Raw genomic sequence first — 22,930 nt, forward strand, 5'->3', positions numbered from 1 at the left:
TTTCCCATATCATATTCCTTCCTCCCAGGTTCTTATTGCCAATAATGGTATTGCAGCAGTGAAATGCATGAGATCTATCCGTCGGTGGTCTTATGAAATGTTTCGAAATGAACGTGCAATCCGGTTTGTTGTCATGGTTACACCTGAAGACCTTAAAGCCAATGCAGGTGAGTTATTAGCTTTATGTCACTTTAGGTATAAAACATTGAATAGACTTGTCTGTAAGTAGGAGAATATTACCTTAGGGAGATTCTCAAGCCTAAGGTTGCCAGTGAAATCCTATGCAAGGATTTCTCTTTTTAAAAAGTATCAGTAATAAAAACAAATAATAAAATATATCAATACTAGATGCACAAAAATGACTGTACTGTAATTAACTACCACAAAGGTCCCTGTGGTCTGAGCTAAGTAGGTAGAAATTTAACACAAGGCCCCCACCTGGTGGGAGTGATGGGTCAGGAGGGCTGGAGCCAGGCTGGGTGGACCCTCAAACCTGGCTAAACTTCCAAGGACCACCAGGTGGTCCTGGGATCGGGCCAGGGGTTGGTCCAGGCTCTGAAGTGCTGGGGATTTCCCCTTGTCCCCCACCTTATGAATTCTGTGGAGGGATGGCATACTGTGGACCTCAGGTTGGACTGGGTCTGGTGCCTCAAGTTGGTCTGGAGGCTTCGCAGCCTGAGGGCCAGGCAGGAGTGGAGAGTAACTCGGAAGGGTCCTCCCCTGGTCCCTGTAATGCCAGGCCCAGTGTCCCCGTGAAATTGGAGAAGGTGGAACCAAGTCCCGAAGAGTCCCAGGACGTGAAAGCCTTGCAGAAGGAACTAGAGCAGTTTGCCAAGCTTCTGAAGCAGAAGAGGATCACCTTGGGGTACACCCAGGCCGACGGGGGCTCACCCTGGGCATTCTATTCGGGAAGGTGTTCAGCCAGACTACCATCTGCCGCTTCAAGGCCCTGCAGCTCAGCTTCAAGAACATGTGTAAGCTGCGCCCCCTGCTGGAGAAGTGGGTGGAGGAAGCCGACAACAATGAGAACCTTCAGGAGATATGCAAAGCCGAGAACCTGGTGCAGGCTGGAAAGAGAAAGCGGACGAGCATTGAGAACCGTGTGAGGGGGAATCTGGAGAATATGTTTTTGCAGTGCCCAAAGCCCAGTCTGCAGCAGATCAGCGCCATTGCCGATCAGCTTGGGCTGGAAAAGGATGTGGTCCGAGTGTGGTTCTGTAACCGGCGCCAGAAGGGCAAACGATCAAGCACCGACTATACCCAACGAGAAGAGTATGAGGCTGCTGGATCCCCTTTCCCAGGGGGGCCTGTATCCTTTCCTCTGCCCCCAGGGCCCCATTTTGGTGCTCCAAGCTACGGGAGCCCCCACTTCACCACATTCTACTCTTCAGTCCCTTTTCCTGAGGCTGAGGCCTTAACCTCTGTTCCCATCACTACTACTATGGGCTCTCCCATGCATTCAAACTGAGGCACCAGCCCTGGCTGGGGATGAGGTGAGCTGAGGCAAGGGAAAAGAAGTAGAGAACCTGGAGCCATCACAGCTGTGGGGTTAATTAAGTTCCTTTACTGAGGAGGGATCACAAGCATAAAAGGGGTGGGAGAAGATGGAAGTTTCAGTGATGCTATTGATCGTGAGCCCATCACTCAATGTTTTATTTTTAAATAATAAAGCCTGGGACACATTAGGGGAAAAAAAAAAAGAAATTTAACACAAGTATTTGGACTATGAGGTAAATGACTTTTCCAGTGTTAAGTATTTGTTAGGTCACATATGTTAGTGTGTCTAACTGAAAATGTTTGGATGAAAATAATATTTCCCTTATGGGATTAGAGAGTATTTTAGCATAAAGATTCCCATTTTATCTTTGACCACTGAGGGAGACATATCTTAAAACCCAAATGGATTTTCAATACAATTTTTAATTTAATTTTTTGTTTTTTTGAGACAGGGTCTCACTATGTAGACTAGGCTGGCCTTGAACTCACAGAAAGCCACCTGCCTCTGCCTTTGATATTCTGGGATTAAAGGTGTATACTACTCCTACTCTACCCCTCCCCCTTAAAAGTTTGTATTTTATGTGTATGGGTATTTTGCCTGCATGCACATATTAGATATTAATTCTTTTTTAGAAGTATGTGTGTATTTGTGCATGTGTGAGTTTATGTGTACTACGTGCATGCAGGAGCTGCCAGAGGCCAGAAAAGGGAATCTAATCCCCTGGAACTAGAGTTATAGATGGTTGTGAACCACCATGTAAATACAATATGTACTCTTAACTAGTGAGCCATCTATCTCCAAGTTGTTTTTTTTTAGAAGAAGAATAAAGAAACCGAAAATTAGATAGATGATTCTGTGAGTAACTTGAAAGATCTATTTGAGGAAGAACAATTACAGAATATAACTTCAGATTTAGATGTGTCAATTATTGCAGGTATGTAATATAGCTAACACTGCCCTCAAAAGAACAGCTAGAAAATGAAGAGGGCTGTGTGACATCTCATAAGAGTATAAGGGATAGACTCAGGAAGCCAAGTCTATGAGCAAAGATGAGAAATGAGTAAAGAGATAGGAGAAAAATGGAAAAGACAATTTTAGGGTTGAGGTGGCATTTCAGTGGCAGAGCGCTTGCCTTGCTAGCATTCATGAGGCTTTGGGTTTGTGTTTTAGTGCCATGAGAAAAAAGAAGATGTGTCAACAGTCTAACAAATACACAAGACCACGAAGACCAGTGGCCCATCTAACAATTAGGAAACCACTGGGCCATTGGTAACAGTGAAGAATAATTTCAGTGGGATAATATGAGTATGATTCCCTCAGATCTAGAGTTAATAGAGGCTGTGAACCACCATGTGGGTGCTGGAAATCAAATAGGGTCTTCTGCAAGAGCAGCCAGTGCTCTTAACCACTGAGCCATCTCTCCAGCCCCAACTTCAAAGTTTTCTGCTGGAGGATTTCTGGCAATTCCTTCCAATGATTTACATTAGGAGATATTTTAAGGTAGATGAGCCTCTCACTTGCTGACACCCCACATCTCAAGAATAAGTTTAGCCTCATACTCATTCCTATCACACCCAAGATGCTAGCTAGTCTGTATGTAGGATATGGCAGTGCTATATTGGAACAGACATCCGTTCATGAGTATCTTCAACTCTGACATCGTGTTCAAGACAAGCCTCATTATTGGCACATCACCCTTTTGAACAGTCTTGTATATATCAAAGTTCTTGAGGTCTCTGGTGCACAAGAACAAGAGTCTTTTACTTTTGCACATGTCTTCTGTGCCTTTGTTCACCAGTTCTTTTTTTTCTTTACTGTTTTCTTAGAGACAGAGACTCATGGATCCAGGCTGGCCTCACAGTTATGTAGATGAGGATGATTCTGTTTTTCTGTGTCCCAAGTGCTTGGAATATAGACATGAACTACCATGCCTTATTTATGTGCTGCTTATGACCTAACCCAAGGTCTTCATGCTACTAGCCAACACTCTACCAATTAAATTACATCTTCCATATTCTCTATTGTCCTTAATAATAGCAATTGAAAATTGATTTGTACAGAACCTTGAATCTTGTTAGCTGGCATCTGTACTATTTTTTGAAGTCTTTCACACTCTTCTCTGTGTGTCTCTCTGTCACTGTGTGTTTGTTGTGTATGATATAGGTGAACAACTTTTTTTCTTTCTAGGGCTACTAGAAAAGATTAAGCCATAGTAGAAAAATTATATAGATTTGACTACATAAAAATTGTTATTTTGTGGGGCTGGAGAGTTGGCTCAGCAGTTAAGAGCACTGCCTGCTCTTCATGAGGACAAATTCCCAGCACCCACATGTCAACTTACAACTGTCTGTAACTCTAGTTCCAGGGTGTCTGACACTCTTACACAGACATACATGTGGGCAAACACCAATACACATAAAATAAAAATAAATACATTATAAAAAAGAAGAAAGGAAATTGTTATTGTGAGGGGCTGGAGAGATGGCTTAGCTCTTCCAGATAATGGGTTTGATTCTCAGTATCCACATGGCAGCTAACAACCATCTGTAACTCCGCTTCTAGGGTGTCTAACGCTCTCTTTTGACCTCTGAGGGCATTGTATACACATGCTTTACCAACATAAATACAGGCAAAGCACCCACACACTTAACAGCAAAATCTCAAAAAAGTTTTGCTGTTTTGCAGCTAAAATACAAATATGTTTAAGACAGACAATAATATGGGGAAACATTGGCAACTGTTTCTGCCTGTAATGTAAGAAGAAAACATACTTCCATACCAAATATGTGGAGATTATGAATAAGTAGTCCATAAAAGAAGACATAAGGCAAGTGTGGTGGCATAGGCTGTAGTCCCAGGTACTCAAGGCTGAAGCAAGTAGCCTGCTTGTTCCTAGGAACTCAAGGCCAACCTGAATAGCATAGGAAAACTCCCCTCTCAAACACTGATCAGTAAAACACCATAAATTTACAAGGAAAAGATATAAAAAAGAGTAATAAGCATATGAAAAGAGACCGTATTAATAATAACTAGAGGAATGTAAATTGTAATAGTGGTAGATAGTGTCACAATTGAAGATATATAGTACAGGTGGAAGTGTAAGCAATTCATTCAATTTTATCCCTCATTTATTTACTGTGTGTGCATATGTTTGGGCGGTGTGTGTGTGTGTGTGTGTGTGTGTGTGTGTGTGTGTGTTTGTTTTGGTCAAAGAACAACTTGTGGGGTTCAGTTCTCTTCTACCATGTGAATGCCAGGGACCCAACTTGAAGTATAAGGTTTCACAGCAAGTGCCTGTATCCACTGTGCTGGCCTGATTGGTTACTCATATTGCTAATGAGAATATAAAAATGTAAATATCCTTTGACTTAATAGTTTTACTCACAGGAACAGATCTCAAAAATACAACTGTACATTGATATAAGGATATGATATATGTAATACTATTTTAAGATTTACTTTATGTGTATGAGTGTTTTGCTGATGATGCCTATGTATATATCTGATGCCCATGGAGACCAGAAGAGGGCATTGGATTCCTAGGAACTGGAGTTATAGATAATTATGAGTTGCTATGTATGTGTTGGAAGTTGAACTCAGGTCATTTGCAGGAAAAGTAAGAGCTTTTTTTTAACTGTTGAGCCATCTCTCCAGCCATCATGATATATATTATCGTAATCATTTCCAAATTTTAAGTGCTCTTATATTTCCATCAATATGATAAGTGAATTATAGGCTACTGAAATATTAAGTATTCATTTAAAGATTATATTACATAAACTTATATCATGTCAGAATGTGTAAGAGAGGCATAGCATGTTGTTAAACTGACTATAGTTTATTGCAGCAGTTCTCAACTTTTGGATCATGACCCTTTTGGGCATCACATATCAGATACTTATGATTCATAGCAGTAACACAATTACAGTTATGAAGTAGCAGTGAAATAATTTTATGGTTGGGGGGGGTCACCATGACATGAGAAACTGTAGTTGCAGCATTAGGATGGTTGAGGACCACTGGTTTATTATTATGTAAGGTTTCAGAGGTGCTATAGCATGAGCTAATATCTCTGAGGTAGACAATGGATGGTTTGACCTGTTTTAAACATTTGTAGCCCGGGCAGATTGCAAACTTGGCATTTTTTTTCCTCCACTTTCTGAATGCTGGAGTTGCAGTTGTATAATATCACCATCTCCTCTTGAACTTGACTTTGTAAAAATAGTTTTATTACTTCCTGAATGTGTTGTCTAACTCTTTTGTAATTGCCTGAAGATCAGAGAAGCAGAGCAGCCAGCCACTAGTTTTTACCTCAACCGAATCATCAGACCTATTGGGAAATCCTCAGACTGAATGCTCTGAGCTCCTATCTCCTGCTGCCTTATATTCCTCTCTCTGCCCAGCCACCTCCCTAGTGCTGGGCTTAAAGGCATGCGATCTCAAGTGCTGTGATCAAAGATGTAAGCTCAGTTTCTCTTTTAGACTGATGTAATCTTTTATAACCCAGGATGGCATTGAACTCACAGCGATCCTGGCCTCTATAGTTAAACTAGTGTAACTAGCTCCACACAGTGATCTTCAGGCAAGCTTTATTTGTTACAGCACAACCTCCAATGAAATGATGTAGAAATTATCACATTAGTGTCATTTATTATGTGGTTACTGAGGATAGTCTCCATTCTTACTATAGTTTTGCAATGTCATAATAATTTGGTATAAAATTATGTTTTCCTCATAAATTTGTTTGTTTTCAGAATACATTAAAATGGCAGATCACTATGTTCCAGTGCCTGGAGGACCAAACAACAACAATTATGCAAATGTGGAATTAATTCTTGATATTGCTAAAAGAATCCCTGTACAGGTAAGAGTTTTGGAGAAATAACTTCACCCATTTTACATGTAGTCAGAAGTGTAGAACTTTTATCCAGATAACTTAATGTAAAGTCTCTTTTTGGAAAATTCTTTTTTTTAAAATAAATTTTTAATGATGTATTTTCATTTTATGTTCATTGGTGTTTTGCCTGCCTGTGTCTCCTGCAGCTGGAGCCACAGATAGTTGTGAGCTGTCATGTGGGTGCTAGGAATTGAACTTGAGAGCCAGTGCTCTTTAACTACTGAGCCATCTCTCCAGTCCTGGAAAATTCATAAATGTCTTTATACGAAATAATTATAACAGACAAGGAAAGAAGACATGGAAAGGAAGGCATAGTTAAAAATAAACATAATGGAAATAGAATGTGTAGAAAGATCTTTCAGAGATTTTTGTGCATCTCACCTCCAAGCCATCCTAAGAACTATTTCCTGCAGAATATCTTAACTACAATATGGTGCTGTTTTAGAAGATTATTTCTTCCTTTCATGCTCGGTTGAGAAATTTAGAGTAAATATCTTTAAGCCCAGTGAGGGAAAATATCCTCTAGACCAATGGTTCTCAACCTTCCTAATGCTGTGACCCTTTAATATAGTCCCTCATGTTGTGGTGACCCCAACCAAACAATTATTTTTGTTGCTACCTCATAACTCTAATGTTGCTACTGTTAAGAATTATAATGTAAATATCTGTGTTTTCCTATGGTCTTAGGTGACCCCTGTAAAAAGGTCTTTTGATCCAAAAGAGGTTGTGTCCCATAGGTTGAGTACCACTACTAGACTTAAGTGACCATGCCATCACTAGATACAAAGGCAGAGTTAGGGAGTTGGGTGGCCAGAATGTGAAAATGGTCAGGATTTCCCTTCCCTCCCTCCCTTTCTCTCTTCTCCCTTCTTTCCCTTCCCCTCCCTACTCTCCCCCCTCCTTTTTCTTTCTTACTTTTTTTTTGATACAGGGTTTCTCTGTGTAGCCCTGGCTGTCTTGGAACTCCATCTATAGACCAGGCTGACCTCAAACTCAGATTTGCCTGCCTCTGCCTCCTGAGTACTGGGAATAAAGGTGATCGCTACCATGCCCAGTTTTCAGGCATTCTTTAAAAAACTCTAGAGAACCTAGCTGAATGAAGGGCAGTGAGTTGCATTTCCTAAAGAGCAAGACTGAATGTAGCGTTCTGATTCCACTTGATTTTGTTCTCTTGAGGGTTTTTGCCACAATCAACTGCTCATTGTTGTTCTGTGGAAGGTTTGACAGCAGTCAAGCATAAAAGTTGAATTAACTACTGGGCTGCCCTGGAGCTATTATACCACATCTAGTAGGGTCAGCCTGGATACAGTAAAGCAGTTTGTAGTTTTCTTGGTACGCCTTTTAAGAATGATTCATATTGTTATTCTGTTGTAGGCAGTGTGGGCTGGCTGGGGTCATGCCTCTGAGAACCCCAAGCTTCCAGAGCTACTCTTAAAAAATGGCATCGCTTTCATGGGTAAGCCTTTGTGAACTATACTGTTGCTGTATTTCTTATGTCAATTTTCTCTATGTTCTGTAGTTTTAGTTTTGTTTTTAAGTCAGTAAGCAACTCTCAGAGTGACCTCCTTCATTTTTTTCCACAAACCTCCATTTCTATTTACTCTTGTGATTTTTTTTTTAAAATCATATTTTAGGAATAAAAATGGAGTACTAGGCTCTGGATACTAACTCAGATCTGTAATGATACGGGGACTTGATTTGGATAAACTCTGGGACACATATTGTGGCAGGGGTAGGAGTTGGTTTCAGATCTCAGGGTAGATCTCATCCATAGAGGCAGTTAGACTTCAGCAGTGCCTAAGGAGTAACCTGGATTGTTATGAAGAACCTTGATCTCTTCAGTTCTTAAATTGGAGTTTTTTCATTTCATCTTGAAGATGTCTTTTGTTCCTGAGTCCTTTAATCTGGAATATGGAAAACACTGGTTTTGAAACATTGGCTGTTTAAAAAGCTTTGCCATTAACCTTAAGAAAACATGTAGGAGGACTTGTTTCTTGATAGTACAAGTAACTGACCACTTAGGACACCCCAGTGTCTTTAAATATGAATTAGCACTGTTCTATCTAAGTATATAATTTATATTTTGTCAGTGAGAGCTGTTTCTTCCACCTTTTTTACTCTTATCTTGGCAGAAGGAAAAATGGAGGTTACATGGCCTCTCCGATACTAATGATGCTTTGTATGCATTATTAAGGGGAAAAAACAGTTTTGTTAGGTTTCCTAAGATCAAGTAGTATATTTTTCAGATGTAAATCCTAAAATTTTACCATCTTTACGGTATAGATTTAGAGAAATTACTTTGTTTCTTGGTTAATGTGGATCATGATTCATAAAATTAGATTTTTTTCCCCCCAGAACTTTAATGAAACAATTTCTGTATGTTGGGCTTTTTCTGTATGCAACAAGTTTACTACATTGGCTTCTAGAAACAATGCAAAGATGAATCAAAATGGTAGTGGTCACTATATGTCATGGATGGTACAAGAGTGATATAAAAATAATTATAAGGCCAAATATATGGATCAGAAAGGAGACAGAGACGCTGCTGTTCAGGTTCCTTTCTTGTCTTTTGTTTTTAGGCCCTCCAAGCCAGGCTATGTGGGCTTTGGGGGATAAGATTGCATCCTCGATTGTGGCTCAAACTGCAGGCATCCCAACTCTTCCCTGGAGTGGCAGTGGTAAGAAATTAGTTCTTGTTTTTTGTTTGTTAATTTTTATATGTGTATTTGGATGGATATATATATATAGTGTGTGTGTGTGTGTGTGTGTGTGTGTGTGTGTAAGTGCAGAGTGGAGGCCTAAGTGTCAAAGGCCTTCCTTTGTCATTCTCTATTTACTCTTGTGATTTTTTTTAAAAATCATTTTAGGAATAAAAATGGAGTACTAGGCTCTGGATACTAAACTCAGATCTGTAATGATACGGGGACTTGATTTGGATAAACTCTGGGACACATACTATGGCAGGGGTAGGAGTTGGTTTCAGATCTCAGGGTAGATCTCATCCTTAGAGGCAGTTAGACTTCAGCAGTGCCTAAGGAGTAACCTGGATTGTTATGAAGAACCTTGATCTCACTTCCATAGAAGTCTGCCTGCCCTTGTTTCCTATGGATGTAGAAGATGATGTCAATAGTCACTTTTCTCCCAAACAAGCAGAGGGATAAAAAGAAAAATTGAGCCAGGCAGTGATGGCACACATCTTTAATCCCAGCACTTGGGAGGCAGAAGCAGTGAGTTCGAGGCCTACCTGGTCTACAGAGTGAGCTCCAGGACAGCCAGTACTATTTCACAGAGAAATCCTGTCTTGAAAAACTAAAAAGAAAAGAAAAATTGAGAAATGAATTGTCCTTGCCAATTGTTTAGATTGTCATGTGAATTTTTTAAAAAAGCAAATAATAATAAGACCCACTCTTCTCCCTTTTATGCATTTACACTCAAGCAGCAAAGTAAACATTTTAAAAATAGGAATGACTATTGAATTCTTGTTCCTTTGGCTCTCCAGGGGATTGCCATATCCTCTCCAGACCTGCTGGGTCAAATAGTTTAAAAGGTTGAATTTGTTCTTGTTTGAATGGAGAGGCTGTAATGTTCCCCTTGGAGCTGAATACAGAGATATTCAGGGAGCATGGAATCATGACTCTGCTGAGACCAATAAAACCGCCATTTCCGTTTCCAAAGACTCATAAAGATTGAGTTATTTCTCAGACCCCTGGCCCCAGAGCAGGTCTGAAAACACTGAAGGTATTTTGCCTGTGTTTACTGTGAGAAGTCTGCCATGCTTCTCCCTCTCCTTCCCTCTTTCCTTTCCCCTTCCCCTGTGTTCCCACCCTACCTCCAATCCTTGTGTTTTTGTAATTAGATCTCTGCCCACTCTCCTTGATTTTTTTCTAGTCTAAGAACCCCAAATGGTAGACTATGCTATGGCTGAATACTTTTATCTCCAAGGACTGATCAAGGTTTTACAGTATTCTTGTGTCCCCCCACCCTTCCATCTACCTTCAGTCTTTGGTTAAATACAACAGCTTTTAAAGGAAGATATTACAAAGTGGAATGTCTGGAACATGTTTGTAATCCCTATACTCAGGATACAAAGGCAGCAGGATTGCAATTTCAAGACCAATCTCCACTCCATGGCAAGCATCAGGATAGTGTAGACTACACATCCTTTTTGATAGAGGGCAGAAGATTGACAGGGGCTTTCATAGGTGATCTCAAGTCATTATCATCTATTGTAGGTCTTCGTGTGGATTGGCAAGAAAATGACTTTTCAAAACGCATCTTAAATGTTCCACAGGATCTGTATGAGAAAGGCTATGTGAAGGATGTGGATGATGGACTGAAGGTAAGTTACTGACTCCAGGGGTGGTCCATTCTAGTTACAAATTGGAGTCTGATTCATGATGTACATCCTTACTAGCATGAAGATTGGAAACCAGGACAAATATTTCTTAAGTATGGAGTAAGGAAGTGACTTTAAACTTAAAAACAGTGTAGTTTTGAAGGGGACTGTTCACCTGCAAAGAGTTTCTTGGGTGTTAATTCAGTGTTTTAAGGAGGTACTGATTCTTCCTCTCTACCAGCTGTTATCTTGTGAGGGATGGTCAACAAGCACCATCCCTTTCCCCTTGTGAATCAAATCAGAGAAGCTGGGCAGGTAGATGTCAGTCTATCAGCTTTATTGTTTTAGAGGTATTTGTAAAAATGGCTTATGTGTATAGCAACAATGAAATTTATGGGATGAATAGAGAATTGACTATGTTCTTCCCTCTCTTAACTAGCAGTACTAAATAACCAGACTTCCTTCCATAAAGACAGCTTTTATAACTAAGCTTATTATATGACTGAGAGTCTACAAGAGCATGTGTTCAGTGTTGTGGGCTGATCTCAGGAAGAGCATGAGCAAGCTTGCCCAGTGTCTCTTTCCAAATTGGCCAGCCAAATAACTTTTCCCATTGAGGAGGGAAGGAGTGAGCCAAGAAAGGCTGATAGTATTATTATTGCTCATAATTATTCTGTTTCTGTAGAAATGTAACCCCCTATTACCCCTTTTTGCCTTACAGTTCCCTCCAGTGTTTCTCTTTCACTTGTGAACTAGTTGGAAGCCTCAGTTATGCCTCTTTCTCTCTTCTTATTTGACACAAGACTTAGCTGTCCTATAATGTTCTATGTAGACCAGGGTGGCCTCGAACTCACAGAGATCCCCTTGCCTCTGCATGTTGAGTGCTGGCATTAAAGGCATGTGCCACTATGCCTATCTCTTTAATGACTGTTTACCTAAAGTAGAAAATACCAATTCTCTTTCTCTAATTAACATGGCTCTTTCATTTTTCTCTTTTTTTCTTGAAGGCAGCCGACGAAGTTGGTTATCCAGTAATGATTAAGGCATCAGAGGGAGGAGGAGGGAAGGGAATCAGAAAAGTTAACAATGCAGATGACTTTCCTAACCTCTTCAGACAGGTAGAGTACAAGTTGATTTTGTTTGTTTGAGTTACCATGTATATTAGAGTTGAGTGATTTACCTTATACTGTAATTTAGATATACAGAAAATGTTTTTATTTTTATGTGTATATAATCTAAGGTTTGTCTAGAGCCTTTATCTGATTATTCATAGAAGTGGAAGGAATTAATGAACTAACTATATAAGTTATATATTTCAAGCAGTAGCTTTTCTTATATAGAATATAGCTCTTCTCTACATGGTGTGTGTGACTCACAGTATCTCATGATGGTAAGAAGAGACAATGGCATTCCACATTCTTGTGCTCTTGTTTTGCCCTTGTAGGTAAGGATATGGTATGATGGGATGGTGCTCTTGTTTGCCCTTATGCTGGCCAGATGCCAAGCTCTCAGATAGCTTTTTTCCTTTCTTCATGTGAAGTTGGCTGGAGACCCTAGAGTTTTTACCATGTTCTCTATGCTGTTGATCAGTAGCTCATATCCTTGCCTATGCTGTGTGGCCATCACATCCTGGCACTGGAACCCTATGATAGGTTTCAGTATGTGTGGATTGGGTGCCTCAGAGAGCTTATCCAATCATTTCTCTTGGCTTTACCCTTGCTTGATGCAGCCACACTATAGGTAAGTTATAAAAGGGAGACAAAATTCTTCTCTGTTCTACCCTGAGTTACCTTCACATGTTTGATACCTTTTTTCTTCTTCTACCAATACTCAAGAAAAGATGTGACAGAAAAAAGAGAAAATTGAGAGACAGGTTTTACCTTGTGATGTTGCTAACACTTTTTCTTATACCTTATACCATCCTTTTGTGTGATTGCCCTACTTCCTTTTTAAAACCATTCAGTGGCAAATTTGCTTAACTGTCAACGGGTAAGAGGAAAAGCTATGCTTTGATAAAGAAAATTGTAAAAGTATTGTCTTAACTATATTTTATTTTGAATGTCAGAAGTTTACTATCACCTGTTCTTTTCATTATATTCCTTTTCTAGAGTTTAATTTTGTAGGTAGATTAATGTTTCATGGAGTTCAGAAAAAGGCTTGCTTTTATAATGTAAAAACATTTTAATTAATTATAACACAGATATTTCCTAACTATTTTTTAGCTTGGAATTAAGTATATGAAGACTCCAGAACACTAAGAGTTTGTTTAATGCGGAAGTCCTTAATTTCTAATAATAGCTAGCTAAATCAATCTTTACATTCAAAAGCAACTAAAAATGCAGAATCATGATGCTGATTTCATAGTTTAGTTGGTAGAGTACTTGTTATTCATGCAGGATGCCTTAGTTTCAAACCCGTGGTGGTATATACCTGTGTTCTCAAATACAATCAGATACATATACATACACAAAAATAGGAGGTGTAAACAGGATAATTAATGAGATTAATGTTCAGGGTGGTATGGCCATATGGAGCAGGGGGATCAGAAATTAAGGCCCTTCTTGATTTAGTTATATACTGTAGGGGACAAAAATGGAAAAGTGCATTAGATTTTTTTTTTTTTTTTTTTTTTTCCTATTTAAAGTCTATTAAGAGATTGGAAGCTGTTCAAGATGGTAAAGAATTTTAAAAGGCCAGGTGGTGGTGATTCATGACTTTAATCCTTGCACCCTAGAGGCAGAGGTGGATCTCTATGAGTCTGAGGCCAGTCTGGTCTACAGAGGGTGATCTAGGACAGCCAAAGCTACACAGAGAAACCTTGGTTTAAGAAAAAGAAAAAAAAGAATGAGAAGAAATAGAAACTCAGAGATGAGTTTAGAAGTTGAAGACATAGTTTTGTTTTTTGTTTTTCTTCACAGAGATATCTTCTAGTTTAAGATAAAACAACTAACTGGGCATCACAGCTCACACACATAGCACCAGCATTCAGGAGTGTGAAGCATATTAAATTTAAGGGCAGCCTTGTATACATAGTAAGAACCACTCTCAAAAAACAAACAAAAACAAAGTCTTTTCCTCAGGGAAGAAGAAGAAAAAAACTATGAAACTGGTCCATATTTTTCATTTGTCTCATAAGAGTAAGAAGACAAAATTTAGACTTTAAAGGTAGTTGAACAAGTAGGTTTGGAAGACCCAAGGACTTTTATTTATATTGGGATCCTGAAGGTCTGTATCAAAGGAGAAAGATTAGCCAGATGTAGACCTGCCCATATAGGGATTAAATCCCAGATTCAAATCACTCACCTTTATTCGGGTATTATGCTTACAATTGCCAATGCTCCTACCCATCTGTATGCAGAAAGCAAATTTCCATCCTCTCCAGAGGAGTGTATATAGAGAACTTCAGATTATTACTACTAATGTTTTTCATATGGTATATTAAACACCCAGTTAAAAGCTAATAGTCATATAAATTGCATGATTCAAAACCAAGAACAAAAGTCAGGGCAAATAGATCCAACTAGGATTTAGACTATTAGACAAAGGCTTTGAGTAACTATTCTTAGTACATTTAAGGAAATTGAAGGCAAGTCTGAGAATTTGGACAGAAAATTAGAAATAAAAAAGAAACATTCTAGGACTGAAACTATAATAACTAAAATTAAGACATCAAAATATGAATTACACAGCATGTTAAAATTTAAAAAATCATTGAAATAAAGAAGAAAATTTAGACTTAAGCATAAAAAGAGACAAAAAGATAAAAAAAATTACAAAAAAGAATAATACGTTAGTTGCAAAGATGACCACGAAAACACCTGTTCCTTTACTCATTTTTGCTATACATTATAAGATCATGCCTTGTACCATCAAGTAAAGCAATCCTCTTTTTCACCCTTGGATTTATTTTGACCAATAGAAGGCAGCATAAATTGTGTACAAATTGTGAATCTTATGTTTCAAGTGGTTGTTTCAACTGCCACATAAATAACCATTCTACACCACTACTAGAGAAAGAGAGGCCATACAAATCAAAGCAGAGTTCTTCCAGCTAAGTCCTCTGAGTCCTGTTGGTGACTGGTAACACCACATTTGAACATGTCAGTGAGACTTTGTTAGACTATCAAACCCTAATTGAGCTGTTTGATTGCATCAGTACACAAGTGATAAGTTACCAGCTAAGTCTAGCTCAAAATACTGTTTTCAAGTCACTAGTTATTTCCCCCCCCCCTCTGTTATTTTTAAGTTTGTTAGCTAGAGCTGTAGGTCATTAATAGAATGCTTGTCTAGCATATATTATGCCTTAGACTAGATCCCTAGTACTGCCAAACAAGCAAATATACAATAAAGGGAAACAATTGTCAAAACATAACTAACAGAGAAATTGATAGCAAAAGGTATGCTACCATCATGAAAAATTGCCTTTAGAATTAGCTCATGAGCTTAATATGCTTAGGTGGATATTAATGATATTGTAGGAATGTGAGCAAACTGTTAATGAAACTAGACTATAGTAAAGTATTGCTAATGGAATCTGGAAAGAAGGTTACCTATGTTCTGTAATAGTGGAACAATTAGCAAAAAAAAAAAAAAAAAACCAAAACTATTATTTGAGATAATTTAAAAGATAATGTAGGGAGAGGGAACTAGGAGAAAGAAAAGGGGAGAAGAGGAGGGGAGAGGTGGGCATGAGGGAGCAGGAAGATTGAGACAGGGAAAGAATAGAGGGGTACAAGAAAAGAGATACCATAATAGAGGGAGCCATTACAGATTTAAGGAGAAATCTGGCAAGGAAATGCCCAGAGATCTGTTAGGCTGAACCCAACTAACAATGTAAGCAATAGTGGAGAGGCTACCTTTAATGCCCTTCCACAATAATGAGATTGACCACTACCTTATATGCCATCCTAGAGCCTTCATTCAGTAGCTGATGGAAGCAGAAGCAGACACCCGCAGCTAAACACTAGCCGAACTACTGGAATCCAGTTACAGAGAGGAAGGAATGATGAGCAAAGGGGTCAAGACCATGCTAGAGAAGCCCACAGAATCAGCTGACCTGAACAAGGGGGAGCTCATGCTCCCCAGTCTGATATCTGGGAAATCAGCATAGGACTGACCCAGACTCCCCGAATGTGGGTGTTAGAAGGACTGGACAGTCTATGGGGCCTCTAGTAATGGATCAGTATTTATCCCTAGTATACAAATGGACTTTGGGAGCCCATTCTGCATAGAGGGATACTTTCTCAGCCTAGACATGTGGGGTTGGGCCTAAGCCCTGCTCCAGATGATATGACACAGACTTTGAAGATCCCCCATGGAAGGCCTCACCCTCCCTCGGGGTCAGAAATAGGATGGATTGGAGTTTGGTGGGGGTGATAGAGAAGGATGGTAGGGTGAGGGAACTGGGGTTGACGTGTAAAATTATCTTGTTTCAAATTTAAATTAAAAAAAATAATGTAATTCAGGGCTGGTGAGATGGCTTAACTGTTCAGTTCCCAGTGCTATTAGGTGACTCACAACTGCCTGTAGTTCCAGCTCATGGATATCTGATGTGTTCATCTGGCCTCTAAAAGTACTTGGATTCATGTGCCCATACCCTCACACAGACATACACAGAAATACATATAATTATATAATGATAATTGAAAAAGCTTTTAAAAGATAATGTAATTCATGAAAACATAAATCTGATTAAGAAGGTCTCAAAGCAAAATACTGAAAGTATCTACTAATGTTGAATAACTGCAAAAGATGAGGGATTGCAAGTGTACTTCAGTTGGTAGCATGTTTGTTTTTGCATGCATGAGGCCCTGGGTTTGATTCCCAGCATCACACAATCTGGGCATGGTCGTATATGCCTGTAATCTCAGCACTAAAATAAGTGAAGCAGGATCAGAATTTCAAGGTCATCTTCAGACACATACCGAGTTTTATACCAGCCTGACAACATGAGACACTCTCAAAAGTAAAAGGGGCTGGAAAATGGCTCAGCAGTTAGAAAACAGACTGCTTTTCCAGAGGATCCAGGTTTGATTCCCAGCACGCACATGGTGACTTACAACTAGTCAGGGGATCTGATGCTCTCATTTGGCCTTCTCTGGCACCAAGTACACATGTGGTCCATAGACGTAAATGCAAGCAAAACATCTGTACACATAAAATAAAATCTCCAAAAATAAATAGATAATTCTTGCTCTTTGAATAAAGGAAACTGGATTTCAAGATTGCTGTGAAATCAGTGACCACTGAGCATCTCCAGTACTTTCCATTTGACCAAGAATATCCTTTGTAGTTCTCTCTCCAGTCTCCTCATTAAATTTTGGGGTTTGGGGCAGATAACTTGTCTTTTTAGTTCTCAGGTCTTTGGATGAAGACAATGTAACTGAGGAGCTGCACCCAAGGGCACTCTTGTTTCTGGACATGAGTCATGAGAGCAATGGAGGTCAAGCCTGATTACATGATTGGATGAGACTTTAGGGGTCTTGGGAGGGGGTGAGTCTACTTTGCATGTGGGAGGTCTGTGAATTATTGTGGCCACAGGGTGGACCATAGTATATTGTTTGCAGAGATGGCCACAATAACTCCTCCCGTTCCTGTATGTATACTCTTTGCAATGTTACTTTGCTATTCTTCCCATGAAGAGTATATCTTTTCCCACTCTTTGAATTGTAGCCATTTTTGTGGCTTGCTTAGACCACTATTAGGTGACCAAAGTCACATACATATATTGGAGTCTAGACTTCAAGAGGACATGCAGCTTCTGCCTTCATCCTCTAAGAAAATTGTACTGAAGAAGTTTGGTCTGTGCTGTGTACCAGACTGAAAAGCCCATTGGAGAGACTGAGAGACCATGTATAACAGAAATGAGCACATTCCAGTTGAGGCTGTCTGTACTTACCAGCCAACAGCACGGATCACCAGATTTGTGAAAGAGGCCATGTGAACCACTAGATGATATTACATGATTGCAGAAGAACTGTACAGCTGAGCATCATGAGCAAGAGTGGTTGACATTTTCAGTGGGCCACTGAATTTAGCTGTATGTAGCTACAGTGCCATTCTCTAGCATTAATGCACTTTAACACTCAGATATGAGGAAGAGAATGAAGCAAAGCAATAGTTGAAGAAATTATGGAGCCAAAAGCTGCAGAAAAGTTAATGTCCAAGAATTTTCTCAAACTAACAAAAGCTGCCAAACACAAATAACAAAACCCAGAGTTTCAAACATGGTGATTACAAGAAAAACCATACCTAAGCTTATGAATAAATGTGTCATATGCCTCCCTCAACCCCCTCCCCACCAAAAAAAAAAAAAAAAAAAAAAAAAAGAACGAAAGGAAAACACATACATACAATCTGAAAGCAGTTGGAGCAAAAAGTCTACTTGAGAAAGGCTAAGAAGATTAATAGTTGAGTCAGGCTTCAATCCCTGCACTGGGGACACAGAAGAAGCAGGTGGAACTCTGTGAGTTCTAGGCCAGCTAGGGGTACACAGTGAGATCCTGGATCACACATACACATGCGCGTGCGCACACACACACAAACTCACACACAGGAGGAGGAGGAAGAAGAAGAGGATGATCAACAATTGAAATCTTAGTAGACATCCTAGAAACTAGAAAACATTGGGATATTTTTGAAGTCCTGACAAATATTAAATGATAATTTAAGATTTTTACACCCACTGACAGTGTTTCTCAGAACTCAAGATGGAAGACCTTTGACTTCAGCACCATCATGTGTTAAATAATGTAAATTAAGAAATCATCTAGTTAGGAGCAGTCTACCTGTGACTATCTTTTTAGTAGATGGCAATATTTTTCCCCTGTTGTGAGATTTGTGTATGTGTGTGTTTCAATTATTTTGTTTGCCCCTTTTAACATACTGGTATTACATATTTTCATATTCCTTAATTAATACTGGTGATATAACTAAGAACACAGCACGTTAAAGATAGATAAAGGCATGGACTGTATTTCTTCTGTTCTGTATTCTCACTGTTAATGTAGTCCTGGAAACTTTTAGGCATCTGCTTATTGAAAGCAAATCAACTTTTCAGTATAGAAAAAAAGTCCTTACTGCTTAAGAATCTTGCTTCCTTTTCCAACACAGGTTCAAGCTGAAGTCCCTGGATCACCTATATTTGTAATGAGACTAGCAAAACAATCTCGTCATCTGGAGGTCCAGATTCTAGCAGACCAGTATGGCAATGCCATTTCTTTGTTTGGCCGTGACTGTTCTGTACAGCGCAGGCATCAAAAGATCATTGAAGAAGCTCCTGCGGCTATTGCTACTCCAGCAGTATTTGAACACATGGAACAGGTGTGTCTATTAAATGCTTCCATGCTTCCATCTCTGTCTTCCTACACAGAGACACATCTCCCTCAGCTCATACACTGTTATAGGAATGGAAAAAATTTAAGCAGTGATTCTAGATAATGGATAATAATACCATATTCTGATGTTGATCTTTTAGGAAAATTGTTAAGAAACTTAACAAAGTCTAAAAATAGTTAATACTAAAAACAAAAACTAAACAAACCAAAAATATTCAAAACAAAACAAAACTACCCCCCCAAAAAACCCCAAAGCAACCACAACAAAACCAATGATAATTTTAGTAAGATAAGTAAGTTGGGATTTTTAACAAGTTCATGAAGAGCAAGTATAGTTTTCTGGGTTGACTAGCATCAAATCTTCTGCCAGGCATGGTGATACACTTAGGATTCCAACCCTTTGGAGGCTGAGGAAGGTGGAGAACTCCAGCCTTCTCTGTGCTATCTACTGAGACCTTGTCTAAAAAGAAAGTATCTTCAGCTGATTTCATTTAAATTCATTATTCTCTAGGTATCTGTGAGCTTATGTATTTAGTGCTTTTGTACAAAGAAGGATTTCCTTGTCATTTAGTGTGCCTTGGAAATAGTTGTAGCTTCCGGATGTGATCATGCTCTTTTTCTTTTTTCTTTTCTTCCCTGGAAGAATGGTTCATTCTTGATAATATTAATGATTCATTTTCTATTGTTCTGAGTTCTAAACAAATTGAATTATACTCTGTCTTAGAAGCTTATTTTCATTCACTTTTTATAATAGGACTGCCTCAAATACAGTGATTTAAATGAGGTATAACTTCCTAATGATCTCTTTCATTCTAATTAAGATACAGGCTTCCTCCAGAGACCTAAGTATGTTGTTCTACCCTTCCCTACGATGGGGCTTGGCAAACTATAGCTCAGCTCACAGACCAAATCCAGCCTGCTGTTTGCTTGTGTATATAAAATTTTAGTTTTTATGTTCAGTTTTGTAATACTCGGTAATTTAAATATTTTATTTGACTGTTTATTGCTGCAGTGAAGAGCTGAATAGATGTGACAAAGTATGGCCCACAAAACTGAAAATAATTACTATCTCATCCTTTACCAAAAAGGTTTGACAACCTTTGCTCTTGTGTGGTGTCAGAATTTTGATAATGAAGCAAACTCCATGATTGTGTTCCAGTTGTAGCCAGGGTGGAGTGGCTCTTAGAGGGCAAGCCAATAATAACAGAATACATAAGTCACATATTACAGTTCTCATGTTCCTCTGCATGCAATTTCTTCATTACCAAGCATAGGAATCATTCATCACTAGCTGGATGACCATATGCCAGCTGAAATTTGAGAAATTCTTCCTAAAAAGATGAAGAAAAGTTGTTAGAGGCCTGGAGTAACCTGTGCCATAGTCTGTTCTTGCTATCCATTTCCTGTTTGTTGGTTCAGGCTGAGAACACGTTCTTTCTCTAAGGAAGACAGACTGATGTCACCACAGTCACTTAGCTCTGTAAGATAGGTATATCAGATCAAGGGTCTCCAGGTTACTGAAGAGTTCTAGGTGAAGTACTTTCCTTTCTGTCCGTGGGCCAGTGATCTAAAAGAGTTTTGTCTCTTCCCACACAAGCTAAGAAATCTTTTTGTGTAGTAGTTGTGCTGTCCCTGTTACATAGTGGAGTACTAACTCAGACCTGGCTGCCCATGGTTCTGCTGCTAGTAAGTATGCTCATTTGCCATTATTCTATAATACACCTGATACACCGAATTGACTCTGTGTGAAGTTCTTCCTTACTTAGTTTCTGTAACATGGGTTTTGCAGGCTGTACTTCCTTTGGGGGAAATTTTCATAGCCTGATTCCTACTGGTGCAGAATTAGAAGTACAAATATTACTTCATGAGTTAGTCACTCCAGGCTTGTGGTCTGTTCTGAAATGTAATGCTCTCAAATACTTAGTAACCTTCTTAGCTATTTACTTCTACTCAGGTTCAAATTGGAATAATCAGATGTAGTGATTTCTTTTAGATGTGCAAACTCTTAGTTATTGGATTTTGTACATAGCTTACCACTCTCTCTGACTATTTTGAAGCCAGCTGAAACTAAAGCAGTTAGTTTCTTATTAATCTATTTGACACTGAGTTGCTTTGGTGTAAAAGTCTAATTTCTTGACTTTGGCTAAAAAGCAGTTTGCCTTTTCAACTTTCTTAATCTTTTTTTGTTGTTTGTATGAGACAAAGTCTCACCATGTACCTTTACTTGGTCTACAGCTCATTAAGTAGAACCAGGCTGGCCTTGAACTCACAGAGATCCCCCTGTTTTGCTCTCTGAGTGCTTGGGATTATGGGCGTTGCACTTGAATCTTAAGCTTTGTCTCTGTCTTTCTTGGGGGCCGTTTTTTGTATCTCTCAGGCTGGGTTCAAACTCTGTATGTAGCTGAGGATAATTTTGAACTTTAAATCTTCCTGCCTCCATCCCCTCAAGGTATTTGTTACCACACCTGGTTTATATGGTGCTAGAAATCAAACCCAAAGCCTTGTGCATGCTAGACAAGCACCCTATCCACTCAGCCCTAGTCCTTACCTTTTTTTTTTTTTCCTTCAGAATTAGTTGATATGTAGCAAGCAAGCTATTTTGTAGGAAATCATGTACTAAGTGTGTCAGTCTGTAACAGCTTTCCAGTTGGCAGTATGTTTCCTTGTTAACTTCTACCTTATTGCTAAAATAGACATCACATATTTTAATTTGTAAAATAAGAACACTCCATTTGTACTTCCTAATGACCATTTTGGTTAGGATAATAGGATAAGTTGCTATAATAAAAAGATCCAAAAAACTCAGTTACCCTAAGAAGATAAAAGTTTATCATTATAGTTTGGTGTAAATTTTACAGGGCTGATTCGACAGTTATAATTTCACAAGACCATCTTAAGATTCAGGTCCTTTATATTTTGATTTGTCATTTTTAACTATTCTCATCTGCATGGTTGAAATCTGTTATGTATGCTTATGCATCTCACTTACGAATGCTTGAATCCTATTGGTGAAAACATAAATTAGTCAGCTACATGAGAGATTAGAAAACCCAGCCTTTAGCTGGGTAGCAGTGTTTCTAAGAAGGTGATCATATTGGGAATACTGGAAATTAGAAGACAATGAAGAATTTGCTGCCTTCTTTGTTTTGCCTCTATGCCTTTTGTCTGGTGGGAGGTTGCTTGTGATTGATTTGAAAACACTTCTTTCTCCCACTTTTTCACTGACTTATTCATCCATGTCCCAAGGGGTGTGATTTATTTTGAATGTGGCTCAGAGTCTGGTGGCTTATACAGGCATTGGGTATGTAGACAGCTGTACGTAGTTACAGTGATGCAATGGCTGGACAAGTGAGAGACTTACAGTTTCTTATCTTTTAAGTGTGCAGTGAAACTTGCCAAAATGGTTGGTTATGTGAGTGCTGGGACTGTGGAATACTTATACAGCCAGGATGGAAGCTTCTACTTTTTGGAACTGAACCCTCGGCTACAGGTTGAACATCCTTGTACAGAGATGGTAGCTGATGTCAATCTTCCTGCAGCACAACTCCAGGTAAGTCACACTGACCTGGGCTCAAGTTAGAGCTTAGAGAATTTAGAAATCTCAGAGATGCCTAAAACACTGATGAGCACAAAGCACAAATAAGCCACAGTTTCACCTGTAATGAGAAGTTTTTGTCTTTGGCTTTTTGAAGGGCCCACCGCCCAGTTCCCATATAAATCACACATGGAGTTTTATTATTACTTATAATTGCCTGGCCTTAGATTGGCTTGTTGCTAGCCAGCTTTTCTTAATTTTAATTAACCCATCAACCCTTTTCCTCTGGGCTTTTATCTTTCTTACTTCTCTATATCTTTCTTACGCA

At 39.0% G+C, this 22,930-nt stretch overlaps 2 protein-coding genes across 2 annotated transcripts in view; both read left to right on the forward strand.

Annotated features, from left to right (window-relative positions):
- Positions 1-22,930, forward strand: part of Acaca (acetyl-CoA carboxylase alpha) — a 263,758-nt gene that overhangs the window by 84,605 nt on the left and 156,223 nt on the right. Inside the window, exons 5-12 of the mRNA XM_051183059.1 lie at positions 29-167; positions 6,253-6,362; positions 7,770-7,851; positions 8,975-9,073; positions 10,628-10,734; positions 11,739-11,849; positions 18,844-19,053; positions 22,447-22,617. Coding sequence (XP_051039016.1) covers positions 29-167; positions 6,253-6,362; positions 7,770-7,851; positions 8,975-9,073; positions 10,628-10,734; positions 11,739-11,849; positions 18,844-19,053; positions 22,447-22,617 — 1,029 coding nt within the window. The remainder of the gene's footprint in view (positions 1-28; positions 168-6,252; positions 6,363-7,769; positions 7,852-8,974; positions 9,074-10,627; positions 10,735-11,738; positions 11,850-18,843; positions 19,054-22,446; positions 22,618-22,930) is intronic.
- LOC127221019 (POU domain, class 5, transcription factor 1-like) lies at positions 748-1,545 on the forward strand. Its single transcript, XM_051182948.1, has one exon. It carries the CDS (start codon positions 971-973, stop codon positions 1,466-1,468), a length of 498 nt encoding a protein of 165 aa, XP_051038905.1. The 5' UTR covers positions 748-970; the 3' UTR covers positions 1,469-1,545.

Source organism: Phodopus roborovskii, unplaced genomic scaffold (assembly GCF_943737965.1).
Source record: "Phodopus roborovskii unplaced genomic scaffold, PHOROB, whole genome shotgun sequence".
Classification (NCBI taxonomy): Eukaryota; Metazoa; Chordata; class Mammalia; order Rodentia; family Cricetidae; genus Phodopus; species Phodopus roborovskii.

Coding starts and splice junctions, on each gene's coding strand:
- LOC127221019 (XM_051182948.1), top strand. CDS start 971: ATGTGTAAGCTGCGCCCCCTGCTGGAGAAGTGGGTGGAGGAAGCCGAC.